Source organism: Argopecten irradians, chromosome 11, assembly GCF_041381155.1.
Source record: "Argopecten irradians isolate NY chromosome 11, Ai_NY, whole genome shotgun sequence".
Taxonomy (NCBI): domain Eukaryota; kingdom Metazoa; phylum Mollusca; class Bivalvia; order Pectinida; family Pectinidae; genus Argopecten; species Argopecten irradians.
Window position 1 is genome coordinate 3775001 of NC_091144.1, and position 17928 is coordinate 3792928.

Genomic DNA, 17928 nt, shown 5'->3' on the forward strand with positions numbered 1-17928 from the left:
ATGATGGAATGATCATGATGATCATCATGATGATGGTCATCATCAGATCATCATGATGATGATGATGATCATCATCATCAATCATGATGATGATGATGGTGATCATGATGATCATCATCATGATGACAATCATCATCAGCCATCATCATCCATCATGATGATCATGGATCATCCATCATCATCATCATCATTCATCATTATTATTCATATGATTATGATAATCAGTATCATCATTGGTACGATAAGAATTTATGATGATGATGATCATCAATGATGATCATCATCATGATCATCATGATGATGATCCATTATGTGGTCAGTCATATGTTGGTGGTGTTGGATGTATGACGATGAAGATGATGATGATGATGATGATGATCATCATCATGATCATGATGATGATGATCATCATGATCATCATCATCAATGATGATGACAAATGATCATCATGATCCCCATGATGATGATGATGATGATGATGATGGTGGTGGTGGTGGTGGTGGTGGTGTTGGTGACGATGATGATAATGATGATGATGATGGTGGTGGTGACGATGATGTTGGTGTTGGTGACGATGATGATATGATGATGATGATGATGATGACCGTTGGTGGTGATAATAACGATGATAGTAGTGGTGGTGATGATGATGATGAACTTGCTAATGGGGATGATTTCAAATAATATTTCTTTTTACTTTCTCTATAGAAACCGCTATAGTTACAACAAATCGTAATAGGAGCAAGATGATATGTTTTATGTTTGGACTATATACGGAAATGTATCAGGAGCAAGTGTTCCACATCAACTCTCGCTCTGCACTTCCTTTTTATCTTTAACAAAGGGTTATATCATTGTTTTGATAAAACTTTAACATCATATCACTCTCTTTCGTCACGCGGGTCATACATGTTACGTAAAAGCGGATGTATATAGAACGTTTAGGATGGGTAATGTAAGTTTCGGCTGTAGTGAACGTCCGGTGTGTTAAATGTGCTTTTTGGATGGGTACTGGGTTTTGCGAATGACAGAAAAGACGACTGGAAACTGACGCATTTCTATGAAATTATTTGATAATTTCTCCATTGTTTCGTTTCAATTGTGTAACTTTGAATAAATTACATGATACTAACCGTGTATTCTGTTTACATGCGGATAAAGATTCATTCACTTAACCGAATGAGAGTGCACTCCTTTTTACTGCCGTGGGAAATTAACATTCACAAACAGTCACCGTAATTCTATTCAGTGTGATATATCACTAAAAGAAAAATAATGTGGGACAGTTGCAGGATAAAATACAATACAAGTTTCAAAGAACTGGTTAAACAAAGTCAACACAGTTAAGTGAAACATAGTAAAGTGAAACATAGATAATTTGCAATTAATGTCATCTATGAATTCCGTAAGGAAATATCAAATAACATTCTTAACACATGAAATATCGACATCGTATCTACACTTGTATCTTATAGAACAAACAATATGAGTACCAATCTGAGACATTCTAACTTCACAATAAATCAAACGTCCGTATTAGCATGAAAAACACAAAACATAAAATAGAAAAATATTCATTGCTTCAGATCAGGTTTCAATATTGCTGTCATATCGTGTCTGTAACTTGAGTTAAAATCACAGTTAATAATCACCATGTAGATAGGTAAATCTGAATGTTGGATAGATAACAGGTACACTAAGATACTGGCGGAGGATAATTATAGATTCAGATCAGAACGGGTTGGTCTTTATCCTCGTTTTACATTAATATTTTGTGTTATTAAATGACGATAGTCCGAGTGTAAATACAATGTACCGAACCGTACAACATGATAACTGGATCCGGACTTTACGTACACTACGATTAAACACATTAACTGTTCACACTCTACTGCTATTGTGTGTACACACAAACAATTCCCCGTGGATAATAGATATCTTTCTGTCAATACTATTTCATAACGATTCCGTGTGATGTTGGTGTTGTGACAGCCCGTTAGAGATCCCTGGTGTCCCGCCCTACCATCACACCCGTAAAATGTTGACGTATCCACCGTCGGTAACATATTTATGTTGACTTTGGTTAATGCCGAGACCGGTAAAGTACCCGTGGAGCAGTAGTATTTACATGTCCCTGTATAATACCCGCCGTATAGAAGTTATTACATTAAGGTTGAGAATATATTAAGTTAGGGACACAAAGGTCTCATCGTTTGTCTTCTAAATGAATACAGTCCAAATCAGTCAAGTATGTTTCTTAATCCGCTTTATCTTCTTTTATTAACGATTATCACGTGTTTGAAATGGCAAGTTGCACAGCGTCCTTTATAATTTTCTGTTTTTTGTACAAATATGCAGTGTTTAATTAAGGAGGCCATTTTAAAATATTGCAAGCACAGTATGACAATGTTACAAGACGATAACTGTTCAATTATTCAAATTAACCGATAACAATAACAAAATTGGATAGCAGTAGTTCGCCAGTCAACAGTTAATTTATATATGTTTATATTACTAAGTATCAGTAATAAAATTGTGTATCGTTCACTTGACACAAAGATAAGAAACTGCTATAGAAGAATTCAGGTCGAACAAGGACACATATGTAAATTCTACAGAGAGTATCAACAGAACGGTTAGTGACTATGTTAAAGGTCACTCGTGAAACTGTACGATCCCCAATAACATTGCCTGCTGACTTTCACTTATCTAAATAGATAAAATAAAAAAGAAATACAGTATATGACCTTCACATTCTCTTGTTCTTTGGTCCTAGATATAGCATACATAGACCATGCGTTATCCGGTCTGTACTGCGTAGATAATTTGTTCGATCACTTTATATAAATATTGTCACTTAAAGCTAACTGTAAGGTCAATGTCTACGCTAAAAGTTCATGTTAGTTTTGTTTGAACCAGACAAATCATTTGTCAATGTGTGTTGTTAGATAGATATTGATTGAATGAAAGCTGGAGATACCTCCATGATATATTCATTGTAACGGAAGTTCAAAACATTTATTCTATAACTGACATTGACAGTTTAATTTCAGCAACTTCTTAATCAAAAGACATTTGTGATTCATTTAAAAACCGTACCATGACGGTTAAGGGTCTGAAATTGTAATTACATTATCGGATTGACTTACATGTATGTGGTGATATGTTTAAGTCTTAAAGTGGTCTTTTGCATTGATTATAATCATATCAAATTACCACCGAAACAAAATGCCGCAAGTTGGTCTAAATTTGACACGATATTTTCACCTTACGTAGGAAATGTTTTAATAGATTTGTACTGAAACAAATGACCTCATCCCTCGTGCCTAGTACGTGGTAATTGTGGTTATAATTAGCTTTGTAGATTTGTACATGTCTGTGGAACTTGCCAATGTTTTATTCTATTTTTTAAACAGGCTGTTAAGCAGTAAACGGTCTCTTCTCACTAATGGACTTCATCATTCGTCCGTATGAAACTCTCAATTCATGGTATCTACTATCAACAAAAATTCTTTGATAGCTTACATGGGGCATACAAAACACATATATTAAACTTAAAATCTAAAAGAAAAATCATATTTAATTCAAAATAATGCTATAAAGATAGGTTTTAAGATAATCTACAATTTGCTTAACACGCCTGCTGGTGTATAAAGATTAATTTTGGAACTTTTTTTATTAATATAAGTGATATATATATAAGGCTGACAAGCTTGTAGATCGTAATAGAATACCGTTTATAATCTCACATCCAGTCGAGCAATGTTAGACATGTGTTTGGCGATGATATCATGTTTACGATAAAGGAAGAGGTGATACAGGTGGTTCCTGCATACGTAACATGTCAGATCCATGTGAACCCTTTGTCTACAACACATCTGTAATATATCCACATTCCCAAATACGTGGTTAGACAATACAGGTTAGAGTCACTGACATATCCTAAAAAAGTAAATTCATTTTAAAAGCCCGCTACTCTTCTTAAACAAGAAACAAAACGTTTATCAATTTTAATTTTGATGTCAAAACATCTACTATATATATTTATAGTTTAAGATGAAGATAAAACACTAATCTATGTTAATAATGAAAGTTCATTTCAATGTTTTACAGCATGGCATAGTGATAGTCAACTACTGCGCAGTAAACAGAAAGACGCCGGAAAATATTAGACGAACCGAGTGATGGAAATTTTCATTTAATTTATCCATTTAAATTTGTCCATGAAGGAGTGCTAATGATAGCATTAACGGTCAGCTAATGACTTTTGGTACTCTGCTAAATTATCAGATTTGTATTACAGTAGCATTTCGAAAAATAGAAGCCGTGTCGGTTAAGAGTATGTACCTTTATCTAACATGTTAGATTAAATTCATAAAATGGTTATTGAGAAAAGATGTTGAATTTTAAAATCTTGTGAAGTGTTTTGAAAACGACATCAGGATTTCTTATAAACGTAATAGCTTTAAAGAGGAGTAAATCAGTATTTAATTGGAACATCAGACACGATCTATAACGTTAATTGTAATCAACTGAATTGCTTACGTTATTTTAATGACTCATCAGTCAAAGATGTCTTTTCAGATTTAATGTGGAAATGCAAATCCATATTCTATTAAACATTTGAACAAACTAAATCTGTTTTTCTTCTTGAATCCTTAAGCGGTTATTTCTTTCGATATCATTTGATGGATAAACCCGATAAACTTTTTCTATTATGATAGAAATTCACCTTAGTAATTCGTATTGTAATTGAAACGCAGACTATTATTATCACGATAAGATGTTAGATATTGCAATAAGATGATCAAAATATTTTATATGTAAGGGGCTCATTTATAAGCCTATAAGTCTACATAATGTTTGCTTTAGATCAAAACAATTGGCGGTGGTTTTTTCTCTCGATACTCCGGCCTCCCTCTACTATCTAAACCTGGCACGTCCTTAAATGACCTTGGCTGTTCATTGGACGTAAAACTAATTATGAAAGCAAACCAATTCAAAACAATTATGTGTGCAACAATTAACAGTTTTGTATTATGTATCAATCAAGGATGACAACTTACAAAAACGGTAAGGACATATCCCAAGTCCGGTTTACTGCTGTACTTTAGGTGGGCCACGATCAAACGATCTGATGTTATACAGTATTGGTATTAAGATTAATATATTACATTTCGATGGAAGATGTTTCATGTTCGTTGTATTACGCTACTTCAGAGTGTTTAAAATGCATCAAAATCTCGTTTGCACTTACGATAACATTACCAGGTATATTTTTGTCCTTACAGACTATGTACAGTGCATTGGTGCTATATGGGCCGGCCATCGCCATGGAGGGGGGTAAGTACAAAACTTTTGTCTACATTAAACTTAACATGAGATACGGAAGTAAATACTTTATTAAATAATTTCATAGGAATCTTATTCATTCAGAACGATTCTGGCGTTTACAAAACAGGTCTAATGATAGTAGCATGTTCTTAAATTGACAATTACCGCTTAAAGGTACATGCACCTTCACTTAAAAAAAACGTAAATTGCTTGTATATATAAAAATATGCATGGATTTAATTCAATGTTCATGCTTTCATAATTAATTGAAATATTGTAGTTTAAGTTTAACGTGTAATACATAATCAGGTTATGGATATATCAGGTATTACAGATGTTGATAGAAAAGTTCTTTATAGAATTACCAAAGAGTCAATAATACCGTCAAAATCAATTTATGTGGTATTGGTGTGTAGTTTAATTAAACGCGCTACCATTGAATAGTTGGATATTTCATTGTGCTAGATGATTGTCTATAGTATTGTCATCATTTCATCTTTGTATATTAATGAGTTATCTGACCTTGCTAGTAGGTATTGGTTTTGACGTCTTTTATTTGCTGACATTACATTGTACTTAACATATTTCAGCTAAAAGGACATGACTTTTGCTCACAAAACATGCTAGAATGTATACTTCCCCGTATGGGAGAAAAAGTAGTGAAAGTTTCAAGTTGTTTTGAAAGATATATCTACCTACTGTTTTGTGATATAACAAAAATATAGCATTTATATTATTTTTTTCATTTTTATAGATTTATTGTCTCATTGTATATACCATGCTTTCAACTTTGGAACAATCAACCTAATTCAAATGACATACGATACCTGCCAATGTGTAACAAAAACTAATTAAAGCCGCGCAAGGTTATCTCGATCCAATATTTAGTTAGCTCCAGGGCATTGCCATGAAAACCTATATTGATACACGATTTTATTTGATTATATTGTAACAATGTGGCTATTCTTTTTATAGACTACATTAATCACTTTCTCTAACATCGGAATAGAATTACCAATTAGATTAAATCTCCGTTGTCACAGTGTGTGTACTACCCGTATTCAATAAAAAAAATGTTCATGTGATGCTACATTACAGACAGTAGAAGAATACATTAATTTGCACGAAAGGTATATTTCCTGTTTAGATTACTGATTTAGCTTGTATTATATTTAACGTTAAAATGTTTATTGTGTCAGTGAAGTTTGCAGTGTAGCTTACTTTCCTTCTGATATATACTTGTTTCAGCAGAAACATATTTTAGATATATGTATAGATGTATATGTGTTTTTGGTTTCAGTGACCGGTGCACCGTGTATCTTATTTTACCTGATATGTGACTGATGTACAATGTATCTTATTTTCCCTGATATGTAACCGATGTACAATGTATCTTATTTTCCCTGATATATGACCGGTGTACTATGTATCTTATTTTTCCTGATATTTGACCGGTGTACTATATATGTATCTTATTTTCCCTGATATGTGACCGGTGTACTATGTATCTTATTTAACTATTTTCCCTGATATATGACCGGTGTACTATGTATTTTATTTTCCCTGATATATGACCGGTGTACTATGTATCTTATTTCCCCTGATATGTGACCGGTGTTCTATGTATGTATCTTATTTCCCCTGATATGTGACCGGTGTACTATGTATCTTATTTTCCCTGATATGTGACCGGTGTACTATGTATTTTATTTTCCCTGATATATGACCGGTGTACTATGTATCTTATTTTCCCTGATATGTGACCTGTGTATTATGTATCTTATTTTCCCTGATATGTGACCTGTGTACTATGTATCTTATTTTCTCTGATATGCGACCGTTGTGCAATGTATCTAATTTTCCCTGATATACATAAATATATATATAATCTTGTTTCAGTGACCGGTGTGCAATGTATCTTATTTTCCCTGATATACACAATTATATATAAACTTGTTTCAGTGACCGGTGTACCGTTCTGGGTGTCCGTTCTCTCCATGGCTGTATCATCCATTATCTATACCTCGATAGTAAGTTTGTTTTATTTTGGTTCCTCTACAAATTATCTGTAATTTGACTTCTGAGTTTTGTTTCTATTGTTTCGGTACGCGATGTGTAGTTTCCATTGTTTGATGTTTTTGGTGTAGTCCGTTTCCAATCGTAAGCTGCGTTCGACATTTTAATATTTTTTGTCAATGAAATATTTTGAAATTGAAGGTGGATTTGACCTATATTCGGGTATTCAGTATGGATAACACATGATTACCCATTAATATTTTAAAGATTTACATTGTTTTCTCAGCCAATGCTGCATGATAATGATGATTTGATGCGACACTTTAGTTTTCAATATCCATGGGATGTGGCACACCTGTACCTTCCCAGACAATCACACCTGAGTGTCTGTTGACAGATGAGATGGGGTTGCTTCGATACCTGAAAACTCTTACTGCTACTAGAAATCGACGGAAATCTGTAGTTATTAGATTTGGGATTACCACGGGAGTGTAGTTCTGGAAAAACCGGATTTCAACGATATTCCTGGAAGTTGTCTACTTAGAATCGTATCATGTAGAGTAAATCCACATGGACATATGATCCTATGGCAAACAATATCATAGCTGTTCACCAATTACAAGCAGGCGACGTCACTGCTCTTTAAAAGTCACCAAACAGGTTTATTGTATAAGTACTTCAACAGGGATGGTTTAGAAGTACTTCCCCTTTCCTCCGATAACTGTAATCAATGACTGTACCTTAGTTATTTTCCATACTTTTGCTGACAAATATGATAACTCAAAGCGTATAACAAAACCAGACAAACATCTACAGAGGGTCATTGTTGACTGGTACAACAACACTACTTGCACCCTGTATAATTGGAAGGACACTGTTGGTATCCTAACACTTTTTGCTACCTATGCACTCAAATATGCTAAAATCTTCAAATTTGACTGTAACACGCCCACCTTAAACTGATAAGTTTTAACTTGTCAGCTTTATTTAAGAATTTAAAATGATGTTGTTCAAGTAATGGATATAGACCATTAAATATAGTGATCGGGAGTTATGAAAAAAGGAATGTTATATTTCTGTAAGTTACTATAAAAGTTGTACATAATGTCTTTGGATTATAATAAACATTCAAAATTGATTCCGATAGCAGTGAAAAGTAAAATTAAAAAGGAAAATCTATCTATTGATTCGTATGTACATGTATGCATAATTTTGAGAAGACCTTACTGTCAATGATGTAAATAGTATATTCATACTATTCAGTTACGTAGCAAAGTTGATATGCGATGTTCATTACTGAAGAATGTATATCCGTGATTGATGTATGCTTACATTTTATATGTAGCCATAATCATCTATTATAATGTTTTCTTGCTGTTTAGGGTGGTATTAAAGCTGTGGTATGGACGGATGTATTCCAGTTTCTTATCCTTTACATGGGAATATTCGCAGTGCTAATCAAGGTAAGAGTCTGTCAATTTCTGTTATCAGATCAGCCTCTCTAGAACCGCCATGTACGGTAAAACCTTCCTAAGACGAACTTTCTTGATACGAATCTCTGCTAATTACGAAGTAAATTTAAATCTACTTCTTTGCGAGAAGTATAACGAATTTTCTTAAAACGAATTATCTTTTGATATGAAGCAATATCGTGGTTAGTTCCGTCAAGTCAGTATTTGCTCCATGACTTATTTTCCAAATTTAATTTTTTTTCTGAATGTGCTCAATATAGCCTCGTTTTAAATGAAACTTGGAGCTAAAAAGGAAAATCGATCGATTGTAAATCAAATAAGATTATTAAAGTATACAATTATTTGTCGATAATGGAGAATCTGCCAAAGAAGACATTGTTGTCGACTTTTGACTTGATGACTAAGCTTAGATTCGGGCTACAGACAACCATGTGTGTATACAGTAGATATTGCATCGAAAGCTCTTGATCATGCGCCATTGTTAATGAAGATATCCCTATCTACAAACATAATATAGGCCTATATTTATCGTGGTTATAATTTCTTTCTATATCACAAAAAATGTGATATTTTGTATTAAAATTCGAAATCGTGAATGAAATTGTCCACAAACTTACCATTGAACTTCATTTTTTGTTTAAAAGTATTTGCTTATTTCAATTTCGTTTAATATGAATATTGTTATCGAGGTGCCAGATGGCTTTTCGGACATTTTCGCAATGTATTGTGACTATGACAACATCATTGTAATTTACACGGACTGGTATCTTGATAAATGAAAGGTCATACAACTACAAGTCAATAACTATAACACATAAATAAGGATCAAAGTTGACCAGTCAACACATAAAGATAAGCTGTATGGTTTTCTTTAAAGGGTTCCATGTTAGTCGGCGGACTGGACAAAGTGTGGGACATAAATTTGAAGACTGGACGGCTCCAACCCGTCAGGTGAGACAACTGATATATCTAACGTACATGGCCATACTAATCTTCGCGACGACTTATATCCGAGGTTTTCACGCGACGTTTAACTTATACCGTCTTTGCATATCATTATTTTGTGGGTTTTTTTTCTCTGAAAAGTATGACGTTACGCTTGCAAACAGATGACGTCACAATCCATACCTACCAACAAGAGCAGATAACTCTGTACATCGTACACAATAAAGTCGTCAATTAATCAGAAAAATTAACAACACTATTCCACTGTACGTATATATTACTCTTACTTATGAAGATACCGCTACACTTAGGAGAGTACAGTTGAAGCGTTATAAATGTGCAATTGATTATAAAACGGCCAATGCTGGTTTGTAATTGAAATTGTAAAGAATCAATGTACATTTGAACGTATGACCCGTTGCATGTAACATAACAATTGAGTTCTGACGACATTGATACTCGAGTCGTCAATCTGTCTGTTGAACATGCGTACCGCTGGTAAGTGATATTTGTGCACACGCTTCTTATAACTATTTTACACTGGTGACATAACTAATGTTGTAGATAAATGGAAGTGACTTGTACTGGTAATATCAAACTATTGATTAATTATTTAAGTTTACACAGACTCAGCAGTACATAGCACATGCTTTCTTCGTTAACTATTAATGCCTGTATTTTAAATCCAATCGATTAATTGTAGCAAGAGTCGCAAATATCAGCCAAAAGGAAACCCAAACAGTATATAGTGTAACTATAGATTGTAAAAATCACCCTAAAGGAAACACCTAGCAGTATATAGTGTAACTATAGATTGTAAAAATCACCCAAAAGAAAACACCTGGTAGTAGATAGTGTAACTATAGATTATAAATATCAATCAAGAGGAACCACCTAGCTGTATATAGTGTAACTATAGATTGTAAAAATCACCCAAAAGAAAACACCTGGTAGTAGATAGTGTAACTATAGATTATAGATATCAATCAAGAGGAACCACCTAGCTGTATATAGTGTAACTATAGATTGTAAAAATCACCCAAATGGAAACACCTGGCAGTATATAGTGTAACTATAGATTGTAAAAATCACCCAAATGGAAACACCTGGCAGTAAGTAGTATAACTATAGATTGTAAAAATCACCCAAAAGGAAACACCTAGCAGTATATAGTGTAACTGTGGATTGCAAGTTACCTGAACTAATATTTGTATAACATAGCTCTTGCCTGTTGGTTATCCCGTTTCATTTTGAAAGTAAAGGAGGTGTTGCATACAGGGTGAAAATCCGTCCACGATATTTTTTTGATTTTTCAATTTAGATTAGTTAATTGCATTAAAACATATGTCTATAATACTTAAAACCCGATTGGACCATTATTAGGACTACAGCGCCCCCTACATTAACAATGGTAAATTTAATGTCCATTGGGCCTTTTACTTAGCATAAGTCATAGTAAAAATACTTAAATCACGTTTTTCTTGTGATTTAAAATACCACATAAAATTGCCTTTTTAACGACATATCACACTTGGCTGTATCCAATATCATTCGATCACAAATCGAACGTAAATATCAAATTTGACAGAAAATACGACTTTTTGAAGTTTTCAATTTTTCGTTCGAGCACCAGAATAAGTAAGGCACTACTCGAGTACCCTAAAATTTTGATGTTTAAAATTATATTCAGGTTATCATCGATTTACCATAAACAGCTCAAGTTGATGAATCATTGGATATGCCACGTTTTTTTAGGTTAATTTCGTCTACCCCCTGTTTTTTTCATAATATCAAAGTACTGAGAGTACACTGTCTAATATTACCGACTTTACTGTTGGAGTAGAATGTGATGATGAGGTGCGTATTTCGACCAAACCTTGAAATAGTCATGATAAACTCATGTTTAAATAATATTTTTCAGAAATTCTACTTATCCGTTTTGAAACAGTGGGACACATAAAACTGACAGTTATGATTTAACATATACACAATGCCATGTTGCATTCCAGAAACTGTATAAGCATTAAGGTAATAAATACGACAGTATGTGTCCTTTGCCCATTGTTATTTAAAGGGAACCATCAATGTTGCCATCGTCTCATGTAGGGCGTTAGAATTGCACCTGCTATACCCATTGCATGATCGTAAAAGGCGACTAAATTTGGTACCTATTTTGCTTGCGTCAATCAGACATCAGACGAGGCGCTATGTCTCATTTTACCTTTAGTAACCTATAGGTATCGCGAAATAATACCACTAAAATGTTTACCAGGTACTGATTACAAGTTATAAGTTTGTTTCTCATCCAACAACCTTCATGAAAGTGCATGATTTCTAGCAGCTTCTTTTTGCTAGATATTTTCGTCTAACTTCTTAGAACAAAAGGAGACCTAAATACCTATATCAACGAGTTTATATTAGAATTGGTCGGTCAATGTTTATATCAGATTCACTATTTAAAAAAAAATATACTATTACTATATACTGATACTAAATTAATTATGGGGAAAAAACTTTGATGAAATATCTTGGTTCTGTCCTTTGATGGGGCAACACCATAGAATATATGAAAGGACATACACGGGATGCCGTCCTTAAATGACTGTAGCTGTAGTAGTACGTCAATAAAAATCAGCGAATTAACCAGTTTACTTTTGCAGTAGACCAATTCCTGCATTCTTGACTATATAAAATTGTTTTCATTGTTTGTTTGATTAAATCAAAGCCCTATTGATAGCCAGGATCATGTAAGGAAGGCATCTTATGTATGCAGTGTCCTGAGTGTATGAAGTGCGTAGTGTGCGATATGGGAGACTTCGGTATATTCATGCTGTGTCTTCTTCTATAGTGGAACCTTTTCAGTGCCCTTTTCATAGTGCTGTGTCACTGAAACATGCCGCCGAAGACACCAAGCAACACATCCACAAGTCACATCATACTGACAACAGGCGAACAAGTCGTCCTACTCCCTTAATGCTGAGCGCTAAACAGGGTGTGTCTAAGCCAGGTGACAGAACCCAGAGCCTACCTCACAGGGGCGAGCTCTCAACCGAAGGCCAAATGTGAGACAGTGTCAAGGAAGACGTTAAGAAGTATAAATTAAGTTAGGAAGAAGAGATGCTATGATACGATCCTAAATTTAGTCACCTTTTCTTATCATGCGATAAGGGCAGTAGGTACAATTCTAACGCCCTACCTGCAGGACCGCATTTTCATCGTTATTTCATTTTAATGTCATAAGGTCATAGAAGGGTCAGGATGACCTACTGTCACCATGCTTTGTCCATGGTCGTGCGCTGTTCGCATTTCGTCGTTCGTATAAACTTTTCATTTAAACAACTTCTTCTCAATATCCGAAAGGCCCAAGAAACTGATATTAGGCATGTAGAATTCTGAAATGATGGACCACCAAGTTTGTGGACCTTCATTCAAGGTCAAAGAATTCAAAAAGGCTAAATCTTTTAACGATTTCTTGTGAATAACTAAGATGCCTAGATACCTGATATAAGGCATTAAGTATGCTGGCATGAAAGACTACCAAGTTCATTTAAGGTTACAAGGGTCAAATAGGCTAAAAACTTTAAACGACTTATTGTGAATAACTAAGAGGCATTGGAATCTGATATAGGGACTGTAGAATGATAGCTTAAACGACTACCAAGTTTGTTTAAATGAATGACCTTGACCTACCTTCATGGTCGCATGAGTCAAATAGACTAAAATCTTTAAACGACTTCTTGTGGATAACTAAGAGGACTAGACACCTGGTATTGTACATGTAGCATGTTGGGATGAAGGGCAAATGTTCCTAAATCATCTTGCCCGATAGGTCAGGGTGACCTTTAGTGATCGTACTTCGTGCGCCGTCGTTCATAAACTTTTCATTCAAACGACTTCTCAATAATTGGAAGGCATCAAATCATGATGTTAGACCTAACATATTCTTAAATAAAGGGCTACTAAGTTGTTGGTCAAATGAATGACATTGACGTTAATTGAAGGTCACAGGGTTCAAATTGGCAAACATAAACGACGTTTTGACAATAACTTAGACGCCTTGCAGTATGCTGGAATAAAGGGCTTCAGACAAGTCAAATATATGAAATCTTCAAACAGCTTTTCAATATGTGAAAGACCTAAAGAACTCAGATAATGGGTCTGTAATATTCCGCATGATTTGTTTACTTTACCTACTTTCATAGTAACAGTTTTTAAATGTATCAGACACCAGGAACGTCAATTGAAGAGTTCCTACAGTGAAATATCTTATTTGGTGCCCCAAAAAGTTAAGCAATTTCAGTCCACTGTATTCTTTTTTCATTACTGTATAGTTTGACCATGTTTTATTGTGTGAATAATAGTTCGAGATGGGCTGTTTGGCTGAAGAATGAAATCCAAATTATCCATGACATGTTTATGACATCAAAACAACAGTATATTCTTTTGAGAAATATCTAAGATTAACATATAAGTAACACCGATATACCATAATACGTTTCGCTAAACGGAACATTTGCTTATTATTAAGTAAATAAACCCATGAATACAGAAATACTTCTAACGATTGGTGTAGGAAATATTATAGGACCCTATTTAACATATTGTCTAGTTCAATATATGACCCTAAAATTAACATTTTGTGATATAGGCAAAAGAAGTTTTTATTTAGATGTAGGTCAAATGTCAATATATAAGTCAGTTTGACCGAACTTTGGTACACCAACTTACATAGGATACTTTTTAAGTATGACGTCGCTAAAGCGGCTTTTGATACATGATAGAGCTGAGAGAAGGACAGATTTCGTTTAACATTTTTAACTCTCAGTACTCTCAGTACTTTGATATTGGGAAATAAAGGGGGTAGCCGTACAAAAGTGCAAAAAAGTCGGCATAACCAGTGATTCATCGACACAATATTTTTTTGAGTCAATAAATGATATATGAAGATATTTTTGATTGCTGAAATTTTAGGGTACTCGGGGTTTGCCATTGTTATCTAAGGAATTTATTAAAAACTATTAAAATGAAATTCCTCTATTTTCATGAAAAATTAAGCGCAAAACTGGAAATTGCAAGAAAACAAGTAAAAGGCGCACAAGTAGGAATCGGACGTAAAACTTACAAAAGGTGGCGCTGTACTCGCATGATTAATCTATTCATGGAATACGCACTGGTCCGATACGTATTATGTGCCGATTGATGTATTTGCACCAAAAAATTAAAAATCGATCGTGAGCGGCCATGCAACACCTCCTTATGTTGAAATCTGTAATTCTATCCAAACCTAACAACGATATTACAAATGAATGTAAGGGAACGTGTAGTCAATATTGAAGTTTTTATTATGACAGACAAAAGCCGAAATAAAATATCTATTAATGTATTATCTTAGGAATCGCTTATAGCAGTGCTATTCATTATTTCAGTTTCGACATTGACCCTACACGGCAGTATACATTCTGGAGCCTGATGATAGGGTCAACAGTGAAAGCACTAGTCATCCCATTCCGTCAAACATCTGTCCAAAGGGTCTGCTGTACCAAAAGCGCCAAGGAGGCCAAATTGTACGTTGTACTTTGCTGTCTTTTAGTTAGGGAGATCAAGTTCATGTTCATTTTCAATTGCGGCTTTATAAAATGATGAAAAGGAAACTTTTATCGCATGAACAATAAAGACTATACTATTTAAATTTGCTGTATATGATAAAGACGAATGTAGACTGTCTACTTTCATTTTCAGTTCAGTTGACCCATTAGAGCCTGTCTCTATATAACTAAAACATGACCTAGACAGATGTTTACTTTCGTTTTCAGTATATTTTTCCTGATAGAACCTGCCTTTGTATAGCTGATATGATCTAAACAAATGTTTACTTTCGTTTTCAGTATATTTTACCTGATAGGACCTGCCTTTGTTTTGACGATGTCTCTTGCTATGGCTATGGGAATGGTGGCCTACGCTTATTACTACACTCTCAGATGTGACCCTATCTTGTCAAAGAAAATTGTCTACAACCAAGTAAGAATAATTATTCTAACATTATACTCTAATCCCTTAATGTACACAATGTTTTATTTCATGTAAAAAATGTATGTCCCAAACATCATTATAGCTCTCTTAATCGTGGTTTGAAGTAAAGTATCGAAGAATCAGTTTTTCATAGACAGTATTCAATCTTTGCGATTTCATATTCCCCTCAACCCCCCCCCCCCCCCCCCCTCCTTTTTTTGTAAAAACCAATAAATCAAATGTATTAAAGATGCTTGTTCTTAAAGATGTTCTTACATTTCTGTTTACCACTATAGATATATTGGTTTATATTACAGTTAATCCCTTATATGGTATTGGATATATTCCGAAATGAGCCGGGGATGGCCGGACTTTTCATGGCCTCGCTGTTCTCCGCTTCCCTGAGGTAACATTACGATATTAATATATAATAATATATGTCTCCATTAACAAAGATAAACAGTGGTATATTTGTATATAGTTAATGGTGTCCATTGTGTTGTTGTCAAACCTGTGAATATATAGTATGAACTGCGAAAGCCAAGCTTGTATCATTTTGCTTTTCCATCAATAATAAAATCTTAAGTAACGCATACATGTACTAGTACATATTATATCGATATATAAATCAAAGTTCATATATACGTCAGTAATTATGATGTTACAGTAAACTCTATTTACAGTACTGTCTCCTCAAATCTTTCCGGCCTGTCGGCAATAACACTGGAGGATTTCATCAAACCGAATTTTAAGAAGATGTCCGAAACAAAGGCCGCGATCATTTCAAAAGTGACAGGTAAAACGTAATCAGGTTTATATCTAGTACTTATTCAGGTATAACTGTAAAAAGCACCATATCACTCTAACAATACTGTAATATGATATAAAAATTGATTCTTTAAAGCTATTTAGATATTTGTAAAACTATTTTTGTGTTGCAAAGCAATATCACAATATACATGTGCGACTGAATAAAAATAATTTACATCACTTTACGTCTAGTGGTCCTGTATGGGTTGCTGGCGACAGGCCTGGCCTTCTTGGTAGCGGAGATGAAGGGGTCACTATATAGGGTAGGTTCTTTGATCAAATGGTAATACCAAGAACAGATTAAAGACAAGATAATGGCTAATGACAATAAGTCACTACCTTACCATTTCAATGTTAAAAATGATAACGGATATAGCTATTACCCAATCTAATTAAAATTAGACTTGTAATTCCGCTCCACTAACGATACTCTACGTTGCTCTCCAGAGCGTAACGTAGAGTATCGTAGTGGAACAGAATTACAAGTCTAATTTTAATTAGGTTGAGCTATTACCGTTGTTTTACTGACACAAACTTTATAATCACCAACATTAGCTTTAAAGTTTGAATTCGTTTACATATTAAAACAATGAAACGTGGATTTTTTCTGGATGGCTTCCCCTTGGTCATAAAATGCAAAAAGTAATGATTTTATATTATATCATTGGGCTTTAAAAGCGAGTTTTTCTATTTTCCAGGTGGCTTTGAGTATAATGTCTGTGTTCACAGCACCGCTACTGGGGATGTTCCTCTATTCTATTTTCTTTCCAAGAGCCACTCATATGGTATGTTTTACTTGTCTCCCTTTGTCGTTATTTACCTTTTCATAAATTCTACGCATAAATAGATTAAACCACATTTTATTGCATAAAAACAACAAATTAATGGTTTAAACTTTAGAGTAATAATGGGAATAGCTATTACATGTGCGTTGTCTTTGATCTGATAAAAAAACTTAGCACATGTTAATCAAAGTTGTTTGATTGGAGAAATAGCGAGACGGGGATGATCATTAATTTATCTTGTATATAAATGACATGTTCACACTTTCAAATCAGGGTTGTCTGATTGGCGGAATAGCGGGGATGGCTATTACACTATGGATATCGATGGGACAAAGTTTCTCCACTTCGCTGAGGAGGGAAAAACCACTTCCGTTTGCTCCAATTGACAATTGTTTCCCAGTGGCCAACAGCACTTTTCTGAACTCGAGTATCACCACTCACGGAAACATTACCACCACAATAACCACCACCACATTCGCTACATCCGTTCCCGATATACTCAATTCTACTATAGCACCACTTGTACAGAACACAGGCCCGTGAGTACCATAACTTTG

The 17928-nt window shown here is 34.3% G+C and overlaps 1 protein-coding gene across 2 annotated transcripts in view; it reads left to right on the forward strand.

Annotated features, from left to right (window-relative positions):
• The window catches only part of LOC138334320 (sodium-coupled monocarboxylate transporter 1-like), a 39781-nt gene that overhangs the window by 18022 nt on the left and 3831 nt on the right, over positions 1–17928 (forward strand). For both annotated transcript variants that reach the window (XM_069282966.1, XM_069282967.1), the window contains exons 3-13: positions 5292–5343; positions 7297–7364; positions 8733–8813; positions 9700–9773; positions 15194–15331; positions 15653–15785; positions 16094–16182; positions 16460–16572; positions 16779–16849; positions 17285–17371; positions 17645–17910. In XM_069282966.1, the coding sequence (XP_069139067.1) occupies positions 5292–5343; positions 7297–7364; positions 8733–8813; positions 9700–9773; positions 15194–15331; positions 15653–15785; positions 16094–16182; positions 16460–16572; positions 16779–16849; positions 17285–17371; positions 17645–17910 (1172 nt within the window). The remainder of the gene's footprint in view (positions 1–5291; positions 5344–7296; positions 7365–8732; positions 8814–9699; positions 9774–15193; positions 15332–15652; positions 15786–16093; positions 16183–16459; positions 16573–16778; positions 16850–17284; positions 17372–17644; positions 17911–17928) is intronic.